The sequence below is a fragment of the Alexandromys fortis genome, unplaced genomic scaffold (genome assembly GCF_014885135.2).
Source record: "Alexandromys fortis isolate MF-2015 unplaced genomic scaffold, M_Fortis_MF-2015_v1.1 scaffold_27, whole genome shotgun sequence".
Taxonomy (NCBI): Eukaryota; Metazoa; Chordata; class Mammalia; order Rodentia; family Cricetidae; genus Alexandromys; species Alexandromys fortis.
Window position 1 is genome coordinate 9,699,771 of NW_026067952.1, and position 11,031 is coordinate 9,710,801.

General features: G+C 50.4%; 2 protein-coding genes across 2 annotated transcripts; one reads left to right on the plus strand and one right to left on the minus strand.

Annotated features, from left to right (window-relative positions):
- The first annotated feature begins 488 nt into the window (after window positions 1–488).
- Blcap (BLCAP apoptosis inducing factor) lies at window positions 489–10,352 on the plus strand. The gene is made up of 2 exons (XM_050151170.1): window positions 489–936; window positions 8,414–10,352. Exon 2 carries the CDS (start codon window positions 8,588–8,590, stop codon window positions 8,849–8,851), a length of 264 nt encoding a protein of 87 aa, XP_050007127.1. The 5' UTR covers window positions 489–936; window positions 8,414–8,587; the 3' UTR covers window positions 8,852–10,352.
- Nnat (neuronatin) lies at window positions 3,905–8,407 on the minus strand. The gene is given in 4 exon segments (XM_050151171.1): window positions 3,905–5,538; window positions 5,793–5,855; window positions 5,857–5,874; window positions 6,705–8,407. Coding segments are annotated over 4 exon segments (246 nt in total). The 5' UTR covers window positions 6,777–8,407; the 3' UTR covers window positions 3,905–5,445.
- Window positions 10,353–11,031: the final 679 nt, after the last annotated feature.

Genomic DNA, 11,031 nt, shown 5'->3' on the forward strand with positions numbered 1-11,031 from the left:
ACAAAACCACCCCACAATCACCACCACAACAAAACAAGGCAAAACCAGAAACAAAAAAAAAAAAAAAAAAAAAAAAAAAAAAAAAAAAAAAGACACCAGGATCCCATTAATTTCTCCTAACTCTCTTTACTAGACAGCACGGAGCCTAATTAACGTACTGGTATGATTAACAATAGTAATATATAGTGATTGCTGGTGACAGTCTCTCTTCTATCCTCCAACACTCTCTCACCTCTTGATTGAGAACATTGGAGTCAGGAGCCGGATTCTACCTACTTAGCCTCTAGGATTGCGCTTGCGCGTAGTGCGCGCCCAGGAACGTGTCTAATTAGCTACTAAGTGAGCACGTTAACTCATCTAAACTTTAACAAGCCCGGGGCAAGCCATTTCATCATCCAGAAGGAACCACCCAGAATAGCCTGGGTCTGCGCCCAAGGTTTAAAGGGCCAGATCTGAGCCGCGAGAAGTTTTCCCGGAGTGCACAGACCACAAGGTACAAGAGCTTAGCGGGAATCAGCGCAACTAAGCAACGCTGGCCCGCCCCGCTCGTAAAGAGTAAGGATCACAATCTGCTGCATATGCATGAGGAGGACCATAGGCCAGAGGTTTGGGGCTATCCAAATTGCGCCTGACTAAAAATTCTTCGGGTTTGAAGACTTCAGCGCCCCATAATTTTATTCACGTGCATGTAAAGTCTATAAAAGATCTTTTGTGGCGGATACTGAGGGAAGAGTGTCCGAGGGTAGCACCACTTTGGGCCTGTAGATCAGGCGTCTGCGACGGACAGCCTGATTCTGGACGGGGTCCTTGGGCCGCCCGACTTGAAGACGAAGGGGGCGTCTCCCCAGCTTCTGCGGCGTCGGTGGCGAGCTAAGGAGGAGGCAGGCTGCGGCAGCGACGGCGACAGTGGCGGCAGTGCCATGGCGGGGCTCGCAGGTATCGTGGCGTCGCCCGCCTGGGCGGGGTGAGAGGTCCTCGGCGCGGCCGCGGCGCCATGTTGGCCGTCCGGGGTCACCTTAGGCGCCGCTTGGCCTCTCGCCGGGGCTTTCCTTCCGCGCGCCCGGGGGCGGGCGCACTCTTGTCTGACGTCGGCCGAACCGCCCCGCTTCTCCCCAACCTGGGCCTTGGGGGAGGGGTCCCCTTCCCGTCCCGAGGCTGGGTTCCGGGATTCCTGGCTGTCACTCTGGCCTCCAAGGTCAGCGAGCTCCCGGGGTGGGACTTGGAGCACGGGACGCGACCACCACCTCCTCTGCTTGGGCCTTTGGCCAGGGGCTCAGCTTTTGAGAGGCCGGCCATTCTTTCCTCGCCACTTCAGTATCTGTCTGTCTCTCTGTCTCTCTCTTTTTGTTCCGTCCGAAGAAGTGTGGGGAGAAGGGAAACCAGGCCCCGAACCCTCTCTTTGGTGACTGTCTGTTCGGGTCCCGGGTACTCTCCCACCAACTTTTCATCGATTCTGGACACCGGTTCCCTTTCCTCCGGTGTACGGGGAGTGGCCCTCAAGGGCAGCAGAAGGAATGGAATGCCTGTCACACTCGCCTTGGCCTGGAAAGGAAGAAGGGGGGGGGGGATGGGGACGATCGATTTTTCCTCCTCCTTCCAAACCTCTTTTAGTTCCCGTCTAGCCTTCACGTCCCTTTTTAGTTGGGAAACTGCGACCTCTTCTGCTTGATAGGTTCTTTCTGTTTATAGGTTCAGAGCCTCCTTTGTCAATTTCAGGGAACTGATGTATTGGGGACGGCTTCTCTGCCCAGCCTGACATGGTCCAGCCATCCTGTCAGTCTTCTGGAACCCAAAGAAGTTCCATTTTAGGTGATCATGCCAAGTATCAGAGCGAGCTTACTTGTTTCTTTTAAATCACGATTCATTAATGTCGAGAATTCCTGTCCAGAGATTGGGTTTCTGGAGCCTTGGTCAGTTTCCAGGGATCAGCTTAATTCTGTATCTGAAAATGGGCGTTTTCGAGTTGCTACCAAAACAGTTTAACTTCTTGTCTGTTGTTTCTAAGGGGAATCAGAGTTAGGCTGTCCTCTCTTCTTGTTCTCTGTCTTTGAAACACATACATTCCATTGCGAGTGTGCCGCTGTGTGACCTACCAGGAACCATGTATTGCCTTCCTCTCTGCCTTCCGGCTCTACCTTGGGAATGTTCAGGAATCCGTCCTGCTGTGGTATGAGCCCTGTGGAAGGGGGACAGGATCATTTCCAGAGAAGTTGTGGCAAACGTGTCTCTCTGGCATGTGCAAGAAGTCAGTAGTCACCTGGGAAAAGAGACTTTGATAGACCAGTATTGTGTGTGTGTGTGTACACATTTAAATCTCCTGGGGGCGATCAAGTGCCAGCTGAGATTCTCCTTTTGGGATATTGGCTCCTGAGGAGATCCAAGTTTGAAAGTAGATATCTAGGAAGTGGCCTTGGTGTAATTAGGCTATCTTTGGCTGGCCCCATAGCCCAAGCCAAAAAAACTTAATCCCCGTCCTGTCCCTCAAAGGAATCCCTTCTTTCAACCACGGCTCAGTTACTCTACAGATGGAGGTAACAGTCACCCAGAACCCACATCTCGAAAAGTTTGGTACTTACTGACCTCCACCCTACTGAATTTGAACTGGTCAGTCCAAGAAATAGCCTTCTCCGGTATTAGTCCCTGGCATCTTCATGTTTTGCTAGATTCCCATAACGCTATTCCACTTCGCTCACAATTCATCTCCTTACCTTTCCCCTGCTTGGAGGTTGCAGCCTCTTAGGAAAAAGGGATATCTAGCTCTGGGTACTAAGGGCTTTGCAATAAAAGAACACACCCTGTTATTTTATGTGAGAATAAAATGTTTTAATAGCATATAGCTTGTGGAAACATTGTATAAATAAGGTATATTTGGATCAGGCTTGCAGGTATAACATAAAAAAGATGGGGCATGAACACATTCCTTCTGCCTTCTCTAGGTTTAGTTTGCTTTCAGGACAGCAGGGGATGGGGCAGGAGAAGAAAGTGAATAGTGGATATTTCACGTTCTAAGAGCCACCAGAGCAATCCTTGTGTGGAAGTCCATCCACACTTATCACTGCTGGAGGGTAGATGGAAGGAAGAAGTTTTGCAAGATCATCTGGAAAGCCCTGGGGTTCAGTAGGTAGCCACACTCCTTTCTCCCTGCTTTGGCTGCCTTTGAACTCAGCTGGCATCTAGCCTGGGCTGAGGTTAGAACATATGGAGCAGTGAAATGGCAGTGCCCCCTCCATGTCTCCAAGGGGAGGGTCAACCTTCATTGGGAGCCTGGGTTGATATCTACTCATGGCTCAATGGGTTTAGTATGGCAAACCACAGAAATTCCCAGTCATGAAGGAGGTAGGTGCTGACTGCTGATAAGTAACCCTGGGGCAAAAGACCTGACCTAACTTTGAGCCTTGGTAGCAGCTGTGTCCACCCTGCTGAGGAAGATGGAGTCTTAGAATGCATGTCACATCCAAGTCCTGTGGAATCCCGACTGTCTCTGATGTGTGTGGAGTTCATCTGGACCTTAGTAGGGAACTAAAAGCGACCTGAAAAGGTAGCCTAAACTGATTTGATGGATGGTAAAGCCAAGACCACACATAATTCTACACTACTTGCCCCTATTTCCTGGTGCTGAATGAAATTACAAGTATCTTCTAAGGTGCCAATGATTGGCCTGAACATCAGGCTTTTTCAGGGGATAGAGACAGGTCAAGGTTCGAGGGGATCAAGGTGCTTTGCTTTGTGTATTTGTGATGTACCTAAGGGATTTGAGGAAGTAGCAGGAGATCGGTGGCTTTCCAGCTCATTCCTTTAGTATTGACATAGGAACAGGTGTGCAGTGACAGGGATGGATAAAACTAGAGAAGCAGCTTAACAGGTGGCAGGACTGTTGGGTGAGGCAACTGACACTTGCAAGAAGAGCCATGGCTAACCAAGGAGGGGACTAAGCAGCCAGCCCGCTCTCCTGATGCCGTCAATGGGAGAGGAAAGTGCATACTGGCCACCTGATGAGGCTAGTAAGGATGTACCAAGAAAACTGGGGGCAGGGGTCGTCCAGCTGGAGGGTTGAGAAAGCCAAGCAAGGTGACCTTGGGGGTGATTCTGGGGCCTGGAGCATTGAGCTGGTTGGAGGAGTTGTCAAGTCATGTCTTGTCCAAACTAGTGCCCCTTTTCCTCCTCAGCAATTGTTTCTTGGGGCTCCTGGGTAGAGTTCTGGGGTATAGCTTTATATTCTCAAATCAGCCCTTATGGTTCTCAGGATCCCATTTAGAGAGCCATCCCCATTTACTTTCTCCTCATCTTTCCCAAATTGATAACCTGCCAGGGCATGGTACCTTATCTCAGGACCAAGTAAATGCACCTGTTATCCTGGGGAAGGGGAAATGTCCCTTATTCTGAGACAGATGCATACCACTTTTTTGATTGGGGATGAGAAATAGTCTTTTATCTCAGGACAGTATTGAAGTGAGGCAGGTTTGAGAGTCTTTGTTCATTCTTGTCTTCTTGTCACCCCCTCCCTTTCCCAAGTGGTGTACAATAGATACCTTGCCCAGCTTTAGAGACGTGTGACGCTGTCACAAAAGAAGCCACAAAGGAACTTTTTGGTGCACCCCACTGCCCTGCATGATTCTAACACTGTACAAGACAGGAGAGGTGATTTTTTATTTTTTGTGGAGGTGGGCCCTGATCTCCAGGAGCTTACAATCTAGCTGGGGAGACACAACTAATGCACATGTAAACCAGTACAGTTAGTGACTACCACAATATTGACCTCAACTGCTGCGTGAGACCAGGGACAGCAAGATCAGTGAAGGCCCAGGGGTCGGAGAAGGTGTTCTGGTGAAGGTGGAATTCAGTTACTAGTTAAATAGGGCCGAATCAAGTGACACATTTTGGGGAGGGGTTTGGAAGGCCGGGTTGAAAGGGGGAATGAGGGATCAAGGCAGAAATAGGCGAGCCATAGACAAGGGACAGCAAGAGAGCCCTACTTCCTCCCCCACCCATACCCTCCAGCCCCACCACGCAGCATGCAGTTGATGTTTTCTCTTCTGTACCGAGATTCAGGGCTTCAGCTAGTGATGTCAGAATGTCCATTCTGCTGGTTGTTGGATCTCTGTGGTAGGATCTGTCCTGTGGCTGAGATGGTGCTGTTACGACTTGATTCAGATCAGAACGTGGTGCATACGCCCAGATCTCGAGAATTTGCTCCCCTCTTCCCCCTCCTCTCCCACTCTCCGGTAGTGGGACAGGGTCAGAGGGATTGGGAAGGGAACGGATATCTTCATCATTGTCGGTGCTGCTTCTCCAGGGGCCTACCGGCCCCTCACTGACCTTGGCAAGTGCTCCTCTGACGAGGGAGCACAGGGGACCCCCCATTACTGCGCGGCACTGGCTCCCATGCTGGTCGAGAAGCGCAGGAGCACTTGATGACATGGCCGCCCAGGGCTGGGATCTGGGGCCTCAGTTGGGGGCTTGCTGCCTGCGCTCCCCCAGCACCTGCCGCCCGGTCCGGGACACTGTGTGTGCCAGCTTCTGCAGGGAGTACCTGAACACCTGCGGTGAGAGATCCAGGACCCACCCTTAGAGAATCACCTGTGACTGACTCCTTGTTGTGCTGCTGATACTGCCTGCAGCTTGCTGGTCCTGCCGTGTGCCCGCCCAGACGCTGCCGGCCACGCCTGCCTGTCCAGTGTAGCCTGGAGTGGTGGACCCGGCACAGCTTGTCCACGAGTCAGGGCAGCTGTGTGTGAGAGCTGTGCTGAGAGCTGCATGGCTACAAGCTGATTGGACCCACAACTTAGGTATACCTCACTTCTTGCAGTGGGCTGTGTCCCTGGAGGATTTCGAAAAGTGAATCCTACCCAGTAAATGGCAGCATTCCAGGAACACCTTGAAGGAAATGTGCGATTCCTTTGGCAAAGAATTCCTTGAGCAGGGAACTCTTCCTGCAAAAGGAGCTCTTGGGGTAGATGGTTTTCTGCACAAAGCGCCTTCTTCGAATTCGGCTTTAAGAAAAGCGCTTTTGCGCTCGCGCTCTTTTTTTCCATAAAATGATTTGTCCCCTCTTTTTGAAGCTTTTTCCATTTTTTTTCTGCGAAAGGCATTTTCCTCTAATTGTCTTATTCAAAGTGTGTATCTAGTTCTTTTTTCTGTCCCTTTGTTTCTCATCCAATGCTCTTTATCTAATGGTTTTTCCCTACTAAGTGCCTTTGTCCGGTTATTTTTCCTACATTGCGCGTTTTCTTTATTTCCTCCCTTTACTTTTTCCTCTGATTTATTAAGATTCTTTTCGTCGAGTGTTTTTTTTCCTGAAAAGTGCCATTTTCTAACTTATTTTTCATCCCACCCCACAAGCGTTATATGTGTATACAGTGTATTATTTTTAAAAAATTTCCCGCAATGCGCAATTTTTTAAGGCAGAAATTTTCTCTGGGCAAGCACTAAAGTCTCGCTGCACAAAGTGCCCCGCCTCCCTCCTGGGGTCGAGTTTGAGTATAGCAGGTGATTCTTATCGCATTGGTCGTGATCGTCCGCAGCGGGCGACCGCCGAACCCCTGAGTCTTTGTTCCCGGCCGGGCGGGGGCGCACTGGGGACAGGGTCTGTGCGAGGATGTGGGTACGCACGCGAACGGGCGGGGACAAATAGTACCACTGTGGCACTTTGGGTCCGGGTGCGCTTCGGGTGCCATCTCCCATCCAAAGCCCGGGCATATACTCACCTGCAGCAGCACGCGGAAGATGTACCAACCGATGATTAGCAGTTCTGCTGAAGCTGCTGTCACTGCGGCCATGGTTCTGAGAGTGGGTGGTGGAGAGCGAGGGTTCGCTGAGGTCTACCGGTCTCGGAGTCCGCTGTGGGCGCACTGCCGCAGCCCTGGTGGCCGTGTACCCTCCTGCCATCTGAGTGCGCATGCGCGCTTCGTGGGGAGGGCGCTGTTGAGGAGGAGGGGTGGCGGGGGGCGCTCCTCATTCGCCAGGAGAGGAAAAAAAATCCGTCTGTTCTTTCCACACGGACCCCCACCTCCCGAGTCCGCTCGTAACACCCTTCCAGAAGATTCTTCTGCTCTGCCCACTTTTGAAATTCAGTGTTAAATGGAGGGGAGTCATGGCTCTAGTTTAGAGTGAGGTTAGGGGTGCAGGCTTTTTGGTATGACATACCCAAGTCTGCAAATTTTAAACTCATGCCAACTGTTTTGTGAAAGTCCTTGTTAAGTACCACTTTCTCGGCTGTTGCTTCCCCACTCTGCCCAGCAGGCGATGGTGGCTGCGATCCCCAGTTGGACCAGCCCTCTGCTCTTAGTAGCTAAAGTGATTGTGTCTGCTCTGGGAAGGATGTAGGAAGGATTGACGCCCTTTGTGTGCGCCGAAGATTTTTGAAGAAATGGTTCAGATGTATTGGGACTGGTTTTCTGTGGCACAGATGGTATCAATCCCTGTCTTGTGCTCCCCTCCCCCATCTCTAGTAAGTCTGCTGGATTGGTTTTTTGTACAGGTTGCTTCGCAGCTGGAGCACAGAACAGTATTTTTCAGTAGCCGCCAAGGGTTATAAGGCTACTGTCGCCTAGTTTCAAAGTAAAGCTAGTGTCCTTCTCTTAGTGTGATCTTAAAAGCTCTAGTAGAGTGCAGTTCAAGTGGAAAGACCAAACTGCCATCTTGCCATCAAGCTACTTGGCACAGAGGCCAAACGTATTTGCCCCTTTGTGGACTTACAGAAGCCCAGTTCTGTTCAATGTCAGTAACAGATGAAGGTTGGTTTTTGTTTTTGTTTTGTTTTTGTTTTTTTGTTTTTACATTGACTTGAAGTTGACTGGTTTGAGCTAAATGTTATTGGACTATTTGAAAAAAGCAAGCCTGGTCCAACCTGCCATCTTAAAATATTTGACGCCACTTGACTGTGTCTTCCCGTAGCTTGCCAGGATCAGAGGATGTACTGTCTGGCATCTCCAGGTTAGCAGTTCACAGATAATTGCTGTGACTTGACACACTCCCGCTCTGGTGCTGCAGATGGGACTAGATACAGAGCCGTTTCCTACCACACGGGGGCACAACACCAAGTCCATGGTGTCCTGTGGCAACCACAGGGCGGTATTGTGAGGTCTGGGACCTTTGAGGACGGGCCGCAGCCCCAGGAGGCGATACATGATCTCTGCTGGGCAGGGCCTAGGCAAAACCAGTCCACTGTGGGGACCGTGCCCTCCTGGGAGCCCCCAGTAGAAGCCCAGGGAAGACACACCCCAGGAGGCCACGTTTAATTTGGATAAGACATTCATGGGTGGGTGGGTAGGAAGGGGCATTCACATTTGCTGTTGTTAACCATGATCCATTTTCCCAAATAAGTATACATTTTGTTCCTGTTTTTTTGTTTGTTTTTTGTTTTTGTCTGTCTGTCTGTCTGTTCTTTGTTTGTTGTGTTGGCTTTTCTCTTCAGGATCCTTGCTGCCTTGGTGATCCCAGGCTGACAGCCAGAGAGCACAGCGGCTCAGCTCCTGGAGAGAGAGTCGAAGAAAACGGAGGGCAGCCACCTGTGCCTGCTGGCTCCCATTAGGTCGGTTCCTGCAGCGGTGCCTGGCAGCCTTGGTGAAGGCCCTGCCCGGCAGAGATCATGTATTGCCTCCAGTGGCTGCTGCCCGTCCTCCTCATCCCCAAGCCCCTCAACCCCGCTCTGTGGTTCAGTCACTCCATGTTCATGGGCTTCTACCTGCTCAGCTTCCTTCTGGAACGGAAACCTTGCACAATATGTGCCTTGGTTTTCCTGGCAGCCCTCTTCCTCATCTGCTATAGCTGCTGGGGAAATTGTTTCCTGTACCACTGCTCCGATTCCCCGCTTCCGGAATCAGCCCATGACCCCGGCGTTGTGGGCACCTAACAGCTGCCGAAATAGCTTTCCGAGGAAGCAGAAGACGGGAGGGGAGGCATTGGCATAGGTCATAAAGCATTGGAGTTTCAAATCCCGCAGCCCTGCGGGTGCCACATTCCTAATGGAGCCTTTTGGCCTGTGATGTTTTATCCTTATAATGTGAATAATGGCACTGACCGGTGCTTCTATTGTAGCGTCCTGTAGTCGTGGGTGGTCTTATGGTTGTGCGTTCTGTCACCATCTGGGTCCCAGCTGACGGATTGGCCCACCCCTTGCTCATCGTTTTGGAGAATCTACACCCACCCTGGTCAACCACCGTTGGGCAGATACAATGCTAGTCTCGTTGTCACCTCCATGACCCTTCCTCATCAGGATCGTCCTGCTTCCCTCCTCAGTCCCTTTCCCTGGTTTCCCCTTGGTTCTCTCCCACCCCTTTCCTTTTGAGGGAAGCACCTGTCCAAGACAGGGCTTATTTTTGCACTTATCTCAAATTTGAAGAGATTGCTGACGCCCGAGAGCCTCGCTTTTTCATCCTTCTTTCCCTGTCAAGCAGAAGAGACGGAATCATGTCTCAACTGCTTGTTGTCCACAAACCTCCAGTATTTTCTCTGCCTCATTTTAAAGAAAGAAGCAGTGGAGAGACATTGTTCCTTGGCCTGGGTGTCTGGGCTCTTGCCTTCCAGTCCAGCCTCTCTCCCTTTGCTCTTCCTTCTGCTTCTCAGCCGTCCTAAGGGGACCACCTCTTGTTTGCAGCGCATGCTCTTCAGGAGGGAGCTATGCAGTGTTCTTGTAGATCAGTGGTCCCCAGTGAGTGAATGAGAAAGTATTATGTGTTTCATAGCAGCCACGATTCCCTTGGTAGTTGTTGGGGTATTTTTTTTTTGATGTGCTCTGTATATGTGTGCACGCATGTGTGTGAGAATGTGTGTTTCTGTATGTGTGCGTACATATGCGTACGTACATGTACAAATACATGTGTATATTCCTTTTGAAGAAGCTTTACTGAATGTGTCCTGATTTTGAGGTTTGGTAGTAGTAACTAGCTAGTAGGTCCCACTGCCGTTTTTATTTAGCATGGGGATTGCAGAGTGACCAGCACAGTGGACTCCAAGGTGGTTCAGACAAGACCCAGGGGAGCAGTGGCCATCACCCTCCTGCCAGGAGCCTCTTCGTTCCTGCACACATAGACTGTACACTATGAAGAACACAGGACGACTTGGTGACTTGGTACTTGTTTTATATTCTCTGTGCTTCAGTAACAAGTGTTGGCAAATGAGACTTTCCTGGTCCCTGCCCACTGGGGATCAGCATGGTTGTTCTTCCAGTCGGAAATGTCCTCTCTTGTGTGCAAGTGAGGGTGGTGAGCCAGGCACAGAAATGGACGCAAGCACTGGGAAGTGGGACTTCGAGGCCACACTTGTGAAACGTTCGAACTGCTGTTGTAAAGCTTTTTTCTGGTGTGTTCGTTCTACAGCTGTTTGAAATGTTTAATAAAGCTTTATAAACTTTACTTTGTGGTTTTATGTGACTGCAGCATTTGGGTCATGGTGTTGGATTTCTGAGTTGGTGGGGGGCAGGGTAAAACACATGGGGCTGAGTCCTTGGCGCCAAAGTACCTTAGCTAGAGAATTTGATCTGTTCTCTGGAGAGCAGATGGTGGGGTCGGGGTGGGGCAGGGGCAGTGGCAATCCAGGCAATGAACAGGAGAGAGTCTGAAAATTTTCAGAGATGAGACATTTGTACTTCTCAGCTCCCATGACTTCCCGCCTGAAACTTCGCTCCATAGAAGACTTGAGTAATGAATCCCTTGATAAACAATTTAGGACAGCTGGTCATCAAAGATTTTTATGATGCTGCTTTTGAAGTAAAAATAAGTGAAACCCCTCATGGCATCTCAACTGGGAAAATAAATAAGGCTTGCCATTTACCCAGCATACCTTAGGTGCTAGCTGGAAGCACAGAGGGGTAAACCCTTTGCTGTGGATGTGCACGTGTTAACTGTGGCTGTGACCTAGGACACTCAGTTGTGGCAGCATGCCAGGGCCCTTTGCTGGGTATTCACCTGCAAGTCTCCCTCTCAAAAAGCAGAGCAGGAGCACTTCCTGAGAGTGGGAGCTGTTGTGAGGGCTGCCAAGGTCATGTTTGAAGATGGTTTGGTGACTTTAGGGAAGTTCATATTGACCTACCTA

Coding starts and splice junctions, on each gene's coding strand:
- Blcap (XM_050151170.1), top strand. CDS start 8,588: ATGTATTGCCTCCAGTGGCTGCTGCCCGTCCTCCTCATCCCCAAGCCC.